The 16312-nt window shown below is 41.0% G+C and overlaps 1 protein-coding gene across 4 annotated transcripts in view; it reads left to right on the forward strand.

Moving 5' to 3' along the window:
* Positions 1-210: 210 nt before the first annotated feature.
* Positions 211-16312, forward strand: part of ttc27 (tetratricopeptide repeat domain 27) — a 90453-nt gene continuing 74351 nt past the window's right edge. For 3 of the 4 annotated variants that reach the window (XR_312270.1, XM_005751991.1, XM_005751993.1), the window contains exons 1-4: positions 211-542; positions 8286-8469; positions 12068-12191; positions 14897-15040. Coding sequence is in view for 3 of the 4 variants with exons in the window: in XM_005751991.1 (XP_005752048.1) it covers positions 449-542; positions 8286-8469; positions 12068-12191; positions 14897-15040 (546 nt within the window). In the remaining variant the exon portion in view is untranslated. Of the gene's footprint in view, positions 543-8242; positions 8470-12067; positions 12192-14896; positions 15041-16312 lie in introns of all 4 variants that reach the window. The other variant, XM_005751994.1, reaches the window with a different exon arrangement.

The following is a 16312-nucleotide window of genomic DNA, read 5'->3' on the forward strand; positions in this document are numbered from 1 at the left end:
TTTATAAACATACAATAAGCCCCATCCTTATCCTGTATTTTATTATTTTATGTTATTTCATTGTTGTCAGTGTGATTAGGTTAATCAGTGTGCGAACAGCACGAAAGGACCAAAGAATGTCGTAGCATCTACTAATATCCTGAAAAAAACAACAACAAACCCCCCCCCCAGACTCCTCCACATCCCCGGGCCATGTGCAGACTGGAAATGCTCTGCATCTCTGTGTGCGCGCCTTGATTAATTTTCCCACAATGCAACGCGGTTCTGTCATGGCTGCTCACTGATTGCGATTGCTCCACATGGGCAGAAATAAACATTTTATCACTGATTGAGACGCTCCGAATCGGCTCGTTAGCACAGCGCTTTATAGCTGGCTTTTATCTGGGACCGTCCTGACTGAAGGCAGCAGCTCCAGCTTGACTTTGGCAAGAACCAAATCCGTTCAGTCATGCCGCCGCTAGACGTGGAGATCGCAGCACTCCGAGGGTTTTTAACTGCCGGTGAAACAGCGGAATGGAAGCAGAACATTTTCAGTATTGCAGGTGAGGCAGCCGCTTGATTCTGCTCCTTTATTCACCACGTAGCTATTGACACTGTCATAACGAGGTTAGTTTTGTCTCAGGTTCTCAAAGCTGTCAGGTTGTGCTCGCCTGCCAAGCGAAGGCACATTTAAAATGTAGAAGCATTTGACGGTAACAGCTCTGGTCTAAGTGTAATCTTTAACGGTATTGACAGGACTTCCTGTGTTGTCTTAATAAAAGTGTTGAGTGCTAGAGCAACAGTCTAAATGAGTTCATGTTCATGTAATGTCTGCTAAGCAAACTTAGCTACGGTACGTGTCATTCGCACTCTGGTGGATGTCACACCAAATCCCGTTTATTTTTTTGGCAGTAAAAACCTGCATTGCTTGTGGGCAGCAGTAGCTATTGCGTCTTGTAATATTGTAAAGCGATTTAAAATGTGGTATGTAACTATGCTATTCGGCGTTAATCTTATACTGGGATTGATTTTCAGTAAATGATGAAGTCGATTTAAAAGAAATTAAACATTAGCTAACGTTAGCTTTAGTTCGCCCAGTTGTCCCAATGTTCACCGGAGACGTAGCTGGACGGAAACTAGATGGCTATGTTGAAAAGCTATGAACTACAGCTAGCGTGGTTGTTTTTTGTTTCCTGGTAGGTTTTATCATTAGAGTCTAGCATGACGTCTTCTTTCCATACACCTGCGTCCAGTCGACTCGAGCCGCATCTGTCAGCTGCGTTTAGAACCCTGAAACTAATCCACAACTGCCAGAAAGCCCCAATGGTAGACATCCTGTATTAAACAGTGCTGTCTGTTTAACTGGGGCTCTCTTTGTTACCAGCAGGCTTTAAATGGCCAGACTGCGAGATTCCTGCTGGATAACCCGTCTCTAGTGTGACTTCAGTACGGTTTGTTCCTAGACCACGTCTTATTTCTGCCGCAGTAATTGACAGTGCATTAGCATTTAATTAAACTGGAGAGATTTGTCAGTGGAGATATGAAAGAAACTTAAGGTAGGGACGAAAATTGCAGTCTTAAAGCACAATATTCAGCAACTAGCTGTAAATCTATTATCCAGTTCTTGGAAGACAATTTCTTATAAGAATGAAAGAGCCTTTCACTGTCAGTTTAAAGGTAACATGATAGTCATTTTTTTCTGTTGAAATAAATAAAATGGCCAGATTGAAATATTTAGGAAAGCATTACGGTAGCTTTGGACTGCATAGCAATAGTCAGACTTTACCCCAGATGCTCTGTTATACTGGAAGGCTGAGGCTGTAGAATAAAGTAGCCTAAAACAATGAAGGAAACGAGAGATGGCTTTTTATTACAGGGTCCCACTGTAGCCAGGTAAGTACTTAATGACCTGTACCTCATTTGATTTCGGTGTGACACGTTTTCTATGTTGACAATGAAACAGATATGTCTTTAAATTGGACACAGCTCACAGTGAGTGACACCACTGTTGTTCTCGGGCTGTAAATGGTTCGATGCGCTCTGCTAAGGTGCTCTATGTGCCAGGATGTGTGCAGGCATGGTCCATCTCTCTGACATCCACACGGTCTTCTTATGCGCTTTGTTGGTTGAGTGGCATGGTTAAGTGCTGTGATCTTTTGCAAGATCCCGAAACAGTCATACTGGTTTCTGTTTTATCCTTGAAAGAGATACTTTTTCTCTCTCCATTTAACGTCATCAGACACCTTTTCTTCATAGCTGGCTCTAGAGTTTTGTAGTTTGCTGCATCTAAGGTGCTCTACAGTACAAAGAATGAAAAGTCCTCTGTACATCATTGCATCTGTATGCAGTTTATTTTGGGTTTTTTCACACAAAAAAACATGGATGGAAAATCAGTAAATGTAGCTGAAAAACTGCATCAGTGCCACAAATTTGTTTGTCATGATCTTTATATGTTATCCAGGTATGAATACAAAAAAACAGTTTCCTTCCTGCACTGTCATTGCGAGATGTGTTCATGCTGTTGGTAAGAAAAGTCTGTCGATGATTTCATGTGATGAATGCACATTTGAAGATGTAATTAATTTGGTGCAAAAACCCGCAGGCACTGCTCTCTTTTTTATTTGATGTGCTTCATTTGATTTACGTACTTGTACAGATGGACTTGTTAAAAATTTGTTCTTAAAAACTTGTTATTCGTATCAGATCGAGAGGTCTTTCTTTCTGTTTACCCGATCCACTGTTTTATTGTACAGGTATTCAGGTAACAGTTTTTTGTACTCTTACCTAAGTTTAACTGCCACTCTTTGATACTTTAAATTGAAACTGCATACTTTTATTCAACAACTACATTATCAGTTATGTTTAGTGTAAGTGCCGTTTGTAGTTACTTCATGTTTTCATTTGAGGTAATTTGTTTGATGAAATTTTTATGTTTGAGAATAATTTTCAGTTTATTTTGGAAAGTCTCAACAGGTTGAGCTTTATTGTGAAAGGTTGATGCAGAAAATAAACAAGTGGACAGCGGAGCCACACGATGGTTTTAACGTCGTTGTTGCTAACAAACCGAAGCGTAAAACAGTCGCATGTCCGACCGTAGTGTTATTATTTTTATTATAAGAGAAAGAGAGAACTATAAGAAGAAATGAACATAGCAGCTACATTTAGCTAACATGTTCATCTAACAGTTTAAGATGTTTGCCAAATAGTTTGCAAGCTACAATACTGTGCATAAATCTTGAGCCACCCCTGATTTCTTTATAAACTTAGCACAAAAAGTAAGGAAATTTGTGTTTGGTTAATTATGTCTTTGTTGTAACAATGCTTCTTGGCAGTAAATCATATACTGCTGGAAACCCTGCGTGTTTCCCCGTAGTAAGGAAAATGCATGTGCAGCACAACTAAAAATGAAAAAATCAACTCTGGCAAGTTTTTCTTAAGTTAGCAATGTGAAATTGGCTACTCTGTTGGCTCATGTTTGGTGTCATTTATTGGTTTGGATGAATAAACAAGACCTATTGGCAATTAATCAGTTGCAAAACCATGTAAATCACAGTTCAACAAAAGAATGCTTAATACTAATACAGTGAATTTGAAATGAAACCATATATGTATAGGCTTTCATCTTTAATTCAAGGGGTTAAGCCAAAGTATTGTATATATAACAGTTTTATGCATCGTCCTCCATTCACAGGGTGATAAAATTAATTGGACAAAATAACATCATTTGAAAAATAATTTACTGCAAGATTTGGATAGCTCTAGCAGGCAGAAACTAAAGACTGCAGCCGTCTTTAGTTTCTGAGATTAGCTAACTGACTTGGCCAGTGAAGAATATCCCATTTCTTTGCCCTGAGAAACTCTAGGGTTGCTTTTGCAATATGTTCTGGTTCATTATCTATCTGCACTGTGAGGTGGCATCCAATCAGTTTTGCAGCAGTTGGCTAAATCTCATTAGAGAGCATAGCCCTTTGTACTTCAGAATTCATCCGGCTATCAACAGTCGTATCAGCAAGAAACACTACTGGCCTGGCTCCATTGGCAGACATACATGTCCATGCAATAACTTTGCCAGATGACAAATTATAAGCTCTCCCTTCCCTTTTCCAAACTTGTGTACTTTTCACCACTCTGGTACAAGTCAATCTTGGTTTCATCTGAAGCATTAGATTGTTTTTTTTATGTGAGAATTTATAGGAGTAAGTTAATTTTTCATGCAGATTATCGAAGCTGTATGGACAGCCCTGCTTCAAGAAAGACAAGCAGCCCGTGACTGTGTGCATTTTTTAGTGTTTCACAGAGAAATTGGGGTTCCCATGTGAGCTATTCCTGATCTTTCATCTTGAATCTATATTGCTTCTCAGCCCTGTACGCTTTTGCAAATTCTATTCACCATTTCCTTATTAACTGCAGCTCAATGCCTGAACGTTTATGAATTATGGACTAATTTGAGGGCCCCTGCCTTGTTTTCCATAATTGCTGCCATTTCAACAGTAGACCTGAAGAGTAGTTGAAATGTCATTAAACATGTGGCCATACCTCAGGCTTTCATTTTCCCCTCATAAAGCCAGAGCCCTCCTCCTCCCGTCTTCTCCCTCCCACCTCACTGCGCTACTATGGCAGCCCCTGGGTTTCATTAGATCGGCAGTCAGATGAAAATCTCCACACCTCTTTTACAGCACCAGTCACACTGCAAGCATTTATTAAAGCCAAGGGGACAGTTGAGCGACCATGTGACTGACCTGTGGATGTGGGCATGTGGGATAGGCTCACACTCCTACATGAAAATAGTTTTCCATCTTTGACAAAACTATGGTGTTTGGATTCAAGGATGCGTGTCATTAGTAATGGGGATCCATCGTCTTATTGTTTCTAACAGCTGTCTGGAAATCAACTAAGCAAACCTCTTTTGGATATAGAGATATTTTATTTATTTATTTTTAATTTAAAAAAGAAAAGAAAGAAAAATGGTTGTAGAGAGCAGTGAAGCTGGCACAGGTTCTCTGACATGACACATCTGTTATTAGTGTTTAGGTTATTTGTTGTCCACACCTGGTTTGTGATGGAGACAATCTTGTCTGTTTCTCAACTTGGCCAGGCTTTGTTATGCAGCTCAGAGCACAATCTCCTTCCTCCCCTCTATTCCCTCCACCAGGGTAACACAAAGTAATCAATGCTAATGAGCCAAGCCAGTCTCCCCGCTCAAATAAAAAGCTAATGAAAGACGGGGAGATGTTGAACGGAGCACTCGGGCAACACAATTATTTCTTGTTGGCAAGCGGTGGCCCAGCAGCTGCCCTCTGTCTTTCAATAAATCGACATTTCTCATCATCTCGGTATCAGCCTTTTCAGCATGTCCTCTTTATCTCACAAGTGTACGGTGGTTTTGGAGCATGAGCAAGGTAAATACACACTGTAGTATAGGTAGGGGATTGTTTATAGCAGAATAAGGCTACAGTGGAAATAAGTGCATTAGCACCACTGATGTCAACTTGGGCTTGGTCATTGTTTCAACATCAAACTTTGTCCCTGTTTACATTGTTATACAGCTAGATTTTGCAATGCAAAGCTTTCTTGTTCTTTTAAGGGGTTTAAAGAAAAGACTCATTATAGAGAGCAAAATGTGTTTGGTGCCACAGTGCAGTCAGATCACAGTTCTGATTGCAAAAGCTACCAGACAGGATTTAAAAACAAAAAATCAGACCAATCGATTCAGCTTTACACACAAACTTAAACTACACTTTCTTTGTAGCAATTGTTTTTTTGTTTTTTGCATTTGGGTATAGCAGATCTACAGTGGGGCAAAAAAGTATTTAGTCAGCCACCGATTGTGCAAGTTCCCCCACCTAAAATGATGACAGAGGTCAGTAATTTGCACCAGAGGTACACTTCAACTGTGAGAGACAGAATGTGAAAAAAAAATCCATGAATCCACATGGTAGGATTTGTAAAGAATTTATTCGTAAATCAGGGTGGAAAATAAGTATTTGGTCAATAACAAAAATACAACTCAATACTTTGTAACATAACCTTTGTTGGCAATAACAGAGGTCAAACGTTTACTGTAGGTCTTTACCAGGTTTGCACACACAGTAGCTGGTATTTTGGCCCATTCCTCCATGCAGATCTTCTCGAGAGCAGTGATGTTTTGGGGCTGTCGCCGAGCAACACGGACTTTCAACTCCCGCCACAGATTTTCTATGGGGTTGAGGTCTGGAGACTGGCTAGGCCACTCCAGGACTTTCAAATGCTTCTTACGGAGCCACTCCTTTGTTGCCCGGGCGGTGTGTTTTGGATCATTGTCATGTTGGAAGACCCAGCCTCGTTTCACCTTCAAAGTTCTCACTGATGGAAGGAGGTTTTGGCTCAAAATCTCACGATACATGGCCCCATTCATTCTGTCCTTAACACGGATCAGTCGTCCTGTCCCCTTGGCAGAAAAACAGCCCCATAGCATGATGTTTCCACCCCCATGCTTCACAGTAGGTATGGTGTTCTTGGGATGCAACTCAGTATTCTTCTTCCTCCAAACACGACGAGTTGAGTTTATACCAAAAGGTTCTACTTTGGTTTCATCTGACCACATGACATTCTCCCAATCCTCTGCTGTATCATCCATGTGCTCTCTGGCAAACTTCAGACGGGCCTGGACATGCACTGGCTTCAGCAGCGGAACACGTCTGGCACTGCGGGATTTGATTCCCTGTCGTTGTAGTGTGTTACTGATGGTGACCTTTGTTACTTTGGTCCCAGCTCTCTGCAGGTCATTCACCAGGTCCCCCCGTGTGGTTCTGGGATCTTTGCTCACCGTTCTCATGATCATTTTGACCCCACGGGATGAGATCTTGCGTGGAGCCCCAGATCGAGGGAGATTATCAGTGGTCTTGTATGTCTTCCATTTTCTGATGATTGCTCCCACAGTTGATTTTTTTCACACCAAGCTGCTTGCCTATTGTAGATTCACTCTTCCCAGTCTGGTGCAGGTCTACAATACTTTTCCTGGTGTCTTTCGAAAGCTCTTTGGTCTTGGCCATGGCGGAGTTTGGAGTCTGACTGTTTGAGGCTGTGGACAGGTGTCTTTTATACAGATGATGAGTTCAAACAGGTGCCATTCATACAGGTAACGAGTGGGGGACAGAAAAGCTTCTTACAGAAGACGTTACAGGTCTGTGAGAGCCAGAGATTTTCCTTGTTTGAGGTGACCAAATACTTATTTTCCACCCTGATTTACCAATAAATTCTTTACAAATCCTACCATGTGGATTCATGGATTTTTTTTTTTCACATTCTGTCTCTCACAGTTGAAGTGTACCTCTGGTGCAAATTACTGACCTCTGTCATCATTTTAAGTGGGGGAACTTGCACAATCGGTGGCTGACTAAATACTTTTTTGCCCCACTGTACATAGTTTTGTTTCTGTCATTTATGTTAAGTAAAGTGAATTTGTGTGTCATGAAATGCAACTCATAAATAAAATTGCCATTGCATAAAAGGTGTTACCTGTTTCTTTGTTTGCTGCAAAAGAAGTCAAACAGTGTTTGACATCATCTGACAGCTTGACAACTGCAAGTATTAATATCAGTACCGGCCTAAAAAAAAAACCCTCTTATACGTTGGAATATCCTTTTGAGCAGTGAGTGTCCAAGGCATTGATCTTTCAGGTCTAACCAGTTACCAAAGGCTGGCGTGATGGTTTAGAGTTCAACACCACATAGCAAATTGCCAGAACCACAATGGAGCTTCTTCAGTAGAAGTTTGCAACGGACTCCATCAAAACACGGACTCAGCGCCACAGAACACTGATGGAAAGACCCGAAGATGGCAGTTCAGATGTTTTACAGACATCTGAAACTCTAGAACTGCAATTACTGCTAAAGACTTGTTCTAGCGCGCGCGCGCGCGCACACACACACGCACACACTCCTTTTTTGCCTGTCTATGATTGCACCAGTCACTAGGCTTTTTTTTGTAAACATTGACACAATGTAATTGTTATGAGATGGTCAATCCTGTGTTGGTATAATGTTCTTTGGTCCTTGGGGTATGAGGGTTTTCCGTATGAGTGCAAATGAGTCTTTTCTAGACCAAGAAGCAGCGACACTAAACATGTTCTTTTCTTTTGGCAGTAAACAAAAGTCTGTTCTTATTCACAGCATGCCGTATTAAAGCAATGTGTGATATTTCCTGGCAATATTGGGATCGTCATTCATGTACTTGATCCAAATTTCCTTAACTGCAGTACACAGCATTATTTTTTTTTTTTTAGTTACAGAAACCAAACGGTAAACTTCACCAAACGTGTCTTCCAGAGGCAGGCCCTCTGCTGGAGTCCCTTATGGAAGGGGACTTTGAAGCAGTTCTGCTGAGCACGGGAGTGACAGATCTGCTCAACGGACATGGCGACTACCACGAAGGGGAGAACATCGAGTCCTACCTGGAGAGACGTTTACTACTGTACCTGACCGATGGCACCAATGATAACCAGACCAGCAGGTACTATTAGGGCTGGGTCACTTGATGTCTATAACCGATTCAATTCTGATTCACAAGGTCCTGATTCAATTCGATCTCCAAGTGGAATTCAATTTTGACTCAGTCAGAAATATTATAATTCTAATCGTTTATCAGTACATATCCATCCATCCATTCGCTTCCGCTTATCCTTTTCAGGGTCACGGGGGGTGCTGGAGCCTATCCCAGCTGTCATAGGGCGAGAGGCGGGGCACACCCTGGACAGGTTGCCAGTCTGTCGCAGGGCTAACACACAGGGACAGACACCCATTCACACTCACATTCACTCGCACATTCACACCTATGGGCAATTTAGATTTGTCAATTAACCTATCCCCACAAAGTCATATCCATAATTTAAAAAAAAAAACAGCAGTGAACACATACTGGTGCATAATAAGTGAACGAATAATACAGAAAACAGATTTTTGATGGCAAACTGGTCTTGAAGTACACTGAGCGAGAGAGCACTGTGCAGGAAGTGTGATTTTTTTAACCGTGATGGATGCAAAACGGCAAAAGTAAGAGAGAATTCATGACATGTTTTTCAAATGGGAAGCGTAGTTTTGATCTTCTTTTGCTGCTGGTTCAGCAAATTCTGGTCCGAGTGACAAAACCTGCAGCTTCAGAATCTTTGAGTTGTCGGCTTTCAGCACTGACGGCGTGTCCGTGTATGTGCAGCTGGGTCGTGCTTTGTGTTTGCATCTTTGATCGGAATCCATTTACCTGCTTTTTCAGCTGTTTGGTGTTTTAAATCTTTGGCAGTTTTTGAAATGTTTCATGACCTTTTAAACTGAGATTCTGGCGTTTCTGGCAAAATATATTTAAAATCGATTCAACATTTAGTATTGCATTCTTCAAACTAAAATCGATTTGAATCGGAAAATTGCTATTGTGTATTACTGGCATTTTGCAAACTTTATTGATGCATGCTCAATTGACTATGTGCACGTTAGCATATGCTACTTCCGGTGCGGAAACTCCTGTGGGGAGCTTTGTTTCCGGTGCCCTATTCGCGCCTGGTTTATGGTCCAAAACAAGTTAAGCAAATGAATGAATCAAGCGGCGATTAACATTTCTATAGATGTCTCGGGCATTTACCCAATATATCTGTAAATGATGTTCATCGATTTGTCGATATTTTTCCCTGCGCCTCAGAGCAAAAGAGAAAAGGGATTCAAATGTTATATTTCTCAGCTGTCCCTCGTTTATCGCGGGTGTTATGTTCTAAAAATAACCAGCGAGAGGTGAAATCAAGTAGCCCATTTTATTTTTTTGACGGTGCAAAACGTTTCGTGGACATCTTGGACATACAGTACTGCACTTCAGAGTCACACTGCTAGCGATCAATGCAGCGATTCTGTACTGTACAGGAGAGACGTCACGGAGGAGATCGTCTGCAGCGATCAAGACGCAGGACACAATGTGACGTAAAAAAAAGCATGTAAACTTGGACTAAAAAATCCGCAAAACAGCGAGGTGAAAGGTGAACCGCGTTATAGCGAGAGACCACTGTAATTTTGAAGGTAAGTCACAACATACCCTTCGTAAATACTAATGTATAGAAATCGTTACCAGCAAAAGTTCATTTTTTGTGTGGCTTTTTTCACGGTTTGTTAACATGCTGTGTGTGTGTGTACTTGACTAGCTGATATCGACATAACGGGGGAAACATCTGGTTTGACTGTTCTTCACCTGTAGTTTGAATTATGAACATTTGCCTGTTTAATTCATAAGACCAGTCACTATACAGAGATACTTCTGAATGTGGACGATGTGTCTTCTGCTGCAGTGATGCAGTTCTGCTTGTGTTGAGTGATGTAAACAACTGATCGATCTAAACTCTTTAAACGTCAAAATTGATCATTAGATTTTTTATGACACAACAGCGGTGAGTGTTCCCACCTTCTGCTCTTTGTAACTTCACGCAATCTTTCAGTTTTCGAGTTTTGGACATGATTTTGGAGGATATATCTTCGCAGTAGCAATTGACCGCAAAGTAAAGCTACCGGAAATGCACAACCCCACATCCGGTCTCAAACCAGGAAGTTAGCATTGTCTCGTGCACATAGTCAATTATCCAGGAAAGGAAATCGCAGATTGTGTTGATCTGGACGTTGATAAACATTTTGTCACTCACCCAAGTGACTTCTTGGATTCCATGTGAAATCCACACACCACATGGCTGGATTTTATTTCACTGGGAATAGTATGACTTATGTGAATCTCATAGACTTTTCTAAACTCTATGGCTATGCCAACCTAATAATAATAATTAAATAATTCAATTATTTGCATTTATAAATATCAGTATTTGCAAAAACTACTGTAAATTACTACTGTGGGGCTTTTAAAGACCTTTCCCATTTAACTCATTCACTGCCAGCCATTGGCAGTGAATGAGTTAAACCCATTGACTCATTCAATGCCATTGACGGCTATAGACGTCAATGGCATTGAATGAGTTAATCTGGCTGATATGGTTCATGCTAAATTAGATGGAGAGTTTAAGGGGAGTTGCACAACAGTAGTGAGCCAAGCTCCCTTCAGTCATTCATTTCTACATGAATCACTTAACAGCAAATATACTGTGCTGGTAATATGTGTTTAGCACATATCTGGTCTGGGTGGCTTTTGTTTGAGCTGCACTAAAAATAAATTAAGATGATGCATGTTAACTTCAGTTATTTTTTACATTTGCTGTAAATTCAGCAAAGTACAAAAACTGAGTTTTGTTCATAAAGACAAACAGTATCACCTGTTTTTACAGGTGAGCCTTTTGTGGCTGTTACCTAATCTTCCTACATCCGAGTATACTCATGTCAAGAGCTAGACTTTCAGGGCACAGTCGCACTAGGCACAGCTACTTTAAACCACATATTAACACTTTCCTATTTTGACAAAGTAATTAAGTTGTGGTTCTTCTATTTTTAATGCTAATATTAAAAAGCCTGCCCTTGTAAGCAATGGGTACCAGGGAAAGTCTGTTTCTATTACCTTGCAGTATTAATGTGTCAATCAAGCCTGAGCACCAACATGGCAGCTTAGAGCTTAAAGAGTCAACGAGTATCTCTGTTGTTACTTTTGTAAACTAAAAAAGTGAGTTTTCTGAATTGAGGACACCAAGATGTCCATGGTGGCCCAGAGATGGACAGTGTACATCATTGTTTCTTTCTCTCCATTCACCCCCAATATTCCTTTTGGCATGAAATATTAATTCTTTAATAAGTTCAGGTTAACATCTCTCACTTCTCATTCTCGGGGCAGAACTGTACGTGAGTAAATGTTGAATCCAGCTCTCGTTCCTTCTCGTCCTCCTTCACCCCTCATAATTTTTTGTCTCTTCCATCACCCTCCATCATTTTCTCATCCTAATTGAAATGCAGCAAAACATGTCGATGGTTGTCCCTTCCATTGCCAGAGTTACTGGCTGTAGTCTGTTTTTTCCTAAAGGCCTGAGTGAGCATCTCTCAAAAAAAGTTCACTTGTTTTTCTCACTTCTGAAAAGTATTGTTGAAAAATCTCTCTGCAATATTTCTGTGCAGTAAATCTGCTGTGTGTCTTGTCCCTCTGGCTGCAGGGAGTTGGCAGTTTTGGCCTTGGCTGTCTCATGTCTCCACATGTTTGCCCAGAGTAACTGGACCGGTCCTCCGGTCTCCTTCGATATCTGTGATCTGCTGACCCCAGCCCTGTTGTCATCTCAGGTATGATTTCTTCTCCTTCATCATCCTGTCCGTTCTGCAGTGATTTATAGGCTGGCGAAAATTTGAACCGACCTTTGTCAAGGTTTTGTTGATATTTTTTTTTCCATGGGCTTATCAGTAAATGTCAACATATATTGGAATTAAGTCAGTTAGCTTAGAAGTTAAACGGTGAAACTGTAATAGAGGAAACTTGAATAGTCTTTTGGGAGAAGCAAAGGAGCTGAGTGTCAGCTAAACTAAAACAGATATGTGTGATTTTCTTCATGTTTGGGGATGCAGGTTGTTCGAGGTTGATTGACCTTGCTGATTGTATAAAGGTTATTGCATTATTGAATTTCAAAGCAGAATTTACACAGCAAAATCTCTGAAATGAAAAAAAAAATGCTTTGGAGACAAAGTAAAGATGTGTAAATTTCAAGTCTGCCATACAGCATCACTCTGCTGTTTAACAGAAATCCTAAAGAACCAAATCAACTTAAGATTTGTGCTTTTGTATTAGAACGAACACACACACACACACACACACACACACACACACACACACACACACAATCTATTGGATTCAGGTGTTCCAGTTGCTTCTACAGGTGTAAAAAATCAAGTACAAAGCAAACATTTGTGAAAGAATGGCACTTTCAGGAGCTGAGTGAATCCCACCGGTAATGTGATAGGATGCTAAACAGATAGTTTAGCATCTGTTTAATCTGTTTATCCGGTCAGCTCTGAGCAGTGGAAGAGCTATAATACTGCTAAGCATTTGGAAACGAAAACAACTTGGCCACAAAGTGGTAGGCCATGTAAAATCACAGAGCAGGGTCAGCAAACACTAAGGTGTATAATGTGCTGATGTCAGTCACTACAGGCCTTCATGTGGCCTTCAGATTAGCAGTGTAAAGAGCTTCATGAAAGAGCTTCCATGGCCGAGCAGCTGCGTCCAAGCCTTGCATCACCTAGGCAGGTGGAGTGGTGTAATGCATGCCACCACTGGACTCTTCTTTGTCTGGCAATCTGATGGACGAGTCTGAGTTTGCCAGTTGCCAGGAGGAAAGTACTTGTGTGACTTCACTGTCCAAGTGTAAAGATTATAGGCTTGATTTTCAGGAGCTGAGCTCAGTCCTTCGGTTCCAGTGACAGGAACTGGAACTTAATGCTTCAACATACCAAGACATTTCAGACAATTTCATGTTTGTAAATTTGTGGGAACAGTTTGGTGGATGGCACCTTTGTGCTCCAACATTACCAGTGCACAAAGCTAGGTCCATAAAGACCTGATAGAGTCAGGATTTAGATTCAGGATGAATTGGAGCAGAAGCTGCGATCCAGGCCTTCTCGTTCATTTCCTGACCTTACATGTGCTTCTGGAAGAATGATCAAAAATTCCCATAAACGCACTCCCACACTTGCCAGAAAAGCTATAGCTGTTATAGCTGCAAAGAATGGGCTGAGATCATATTAAACTCTATCGAATAAGAATGCGATGTCACTCGAGTTCATATTGAAGTGAATACTTTTAGCAATATAGTGTAATTATGAGAGCAGACTTTTAATTGACTAAGTTATTATTTGAAGGAGTAAGTTACTTTAAATTACAATCTAAATAACATCCCAATTCCTACTGATTGGTAAGTTTGCATATTATAAAATATATCAAGGAATCATAGTCTTGTCAAAGGGGTCAAAGCTTCCTTTTAAGTTGGTGTATAAAGTGACCTGAATCGAGCAGAGCCAGACGGAGCTCTGTGGACTAGAGCTCAGTACTGAAGCATCTCTGGAGTCCTAATTACTTGGGTTTAGGAGATTGCTTCCCCCTGGCACTGCGATACTGTGAGCACAATAGAGCATTTCACCCTGCCATAACACCAGAAGAGAGGACCAGTCCTTTTATCAAAGTAATTTCTTTGGTGTCAGGGATTTCTCTGCTGTCACATGAAGGAGGCTGCGGTATGAAGCAGGTCACCCATACATGTGTGGCAGCATGCGTGAAAGGGAGGACAAACATGGCAGAGCCATAATCGTGTGGAATTAATTCTGATAAAACAAATTTAAAAAAAGTTAAATGCACTTCTGAGTCCGATTAATGTAGATGATCTTTTTCAAATGAATTGTGACAACAAACAAACAAACTAGGGAGAAGGGTTAAAAAAACATCTAAAAATCCGTTTTAGTCATGGGCTGCTAGGACACTTGAATAGAACAACTCTTAATGTGATGGTAATAAACACACTGTTTTCCTACAAGTTTGAGCACCTGCTGTGAAATGAGTTTTTCTTGCACTGTTGTTGTGAAGGGGAGCCTGGATTTCATCTCTCATTCATGTTAGTGAGACGAGAGAGTGTGACGGAGAGGATGACACAATGAATTTAAGTAACTGAAATGACTCTGCATGTATGCTTGGCACAATCACCTGAGAAGAGAACATGCTGTAAAACTGGGAAACTTCAGTAAAAGCTGACTCGGATCTAGCTAAACGATTTTGACAAAACATGTTGAAATGCCATCTAACTTAGTGTTTGCAGTGTAATAGGCAGGTCCTTTTTGTGCCTTAATGTGCCTTTAGGCTTCTAATCAACAAAAAGTTGATTTGCAGAGCTAGGCTGAAGCAGCAGTGGCGACTCAGCAATAGTAAGAAAGCAGTGCTAATGTCAGACCTTCATTTAAGTCAGCCATTTGTCAGTGTGAGGACTTAATCCTAATTTCCTGACTAGGAGCCTCAGATGCTGGTTGATGCCATCCACTCCAGCCTGCTCCTGGATGGGGAATCGGTGTATAGCCAGGTGGCCAACCCCTTTCTCCTACTGTTGGCCAGGGTAATTGTCACCAAATGCTTCCCCAAGATGGATAGGCTTCAGGTAAGTCAGTCTTTCTGTTACAATGATCGTAGAATTATCTGAACTTATGTATTCATTATAAATATATGCATTATAATAATAATTTTCATTGATGTTTACTCGTGGCCTGCAGAATCTTTTTAAATCAATTTTACAAGTCATTGTGTTGTTTCCATACATAACGAATCCATCCAAAAATATATGCTAACACTTGATGACACAATCTACACCAGAGATGAAAACTGGAGACCAACTCACATCTACTTCATAACTTTTACGGTCACTACATCATTCGGATGTGTGTTTGTAATTGTTAAGTCTAATTGTTGAATGTTGTCATTGGGTTTCTTAAATTTGTACAGTCTCGGTTCAAGCAGTAGGATCAAAGCTATTCCTTTGTTCCTGACCACCTCTCCAGCCACTCTGTGCTGGGGGAGGTTTTACTGCAGATTCATGCTATCTGAAAGATCTGTTTCTTGTGTTGTAAGCTTCCTGCTTTTATGATCCTTTTGGTCAGCAGGAGGACACACACACACACACACACACAGTGCCTTGTCTTAGGCTACGTCCACACGTACCCGGGTATTTTTGAAAATGCAGATTTTTCTATGCGTTTGCACCTTTCGTCCACACGTAAACGGCGTTTTCGGTCACTGAAAACAGATTTTTAAAAACTCCGGCCAGGGTGGATATTTTTGAAAACTCAGTGGACGAGAAAAACTGAGAAAACGCAGCGTCAAAGGTGTGTGCATTTTTTTTAACGTCACACTGTGCACCGCGTTATTGTTTCGGTGAAATGAATTTCTTCAATACTGTTACTGTTACTCTCTGCAGTGTTTAAATGCTTACATATACACACAGTTACTGTCCCTCCACACATACGACTCGGTTCTGCTTCTATGCCCCAGCTTTGTTTACTTTTTCCCACCGAGGCTTCTAGACTTCTGATTGGCCAACATTTCTGCACGGTTAGGAATATATCGCCACCTGTTGTTTTGGCATGTTCCTAGCAACGTTTTCCTTCATTTCTGCCTTTGTGTGGACGGGATTATTTTTTTAAAACGGAAAATCTCCGTTTTCAAAAATACCCGTGTACGTGTGGACGTAGCCTTAGAACCATTGGGGGGGGGTTTACGGTGGGAGGTGCTTGTGTTGTATTGCATATTGTAACTCAGGGCCGTGCAGTGACGTTTAAAGGGGCGGGTGCTCAAAGTTAAAAAGGGGCACATTGAACCAGGCTGAATAACAACAACACACATTCATCAAGAATCTAATATGGGATCGCATCATACT

This window comes from Pundamilia nyererei, unplaced genomic scaffold (genome assembly GCF_000239375.1).
Source record: "Pundamilia nyererei isolate P.nyererei 1_Seehausen unplaced genomic scaffold, PunNye1.0 scaffold00337, whole genome shotgun sequence".
Classification (NCBI taxonomy): Eukaryota; Metazoa; Chordata; class Actinopteri; order Cichliformes; family Cichlidae; genus Pundamilia; species Pundamilia nyererei.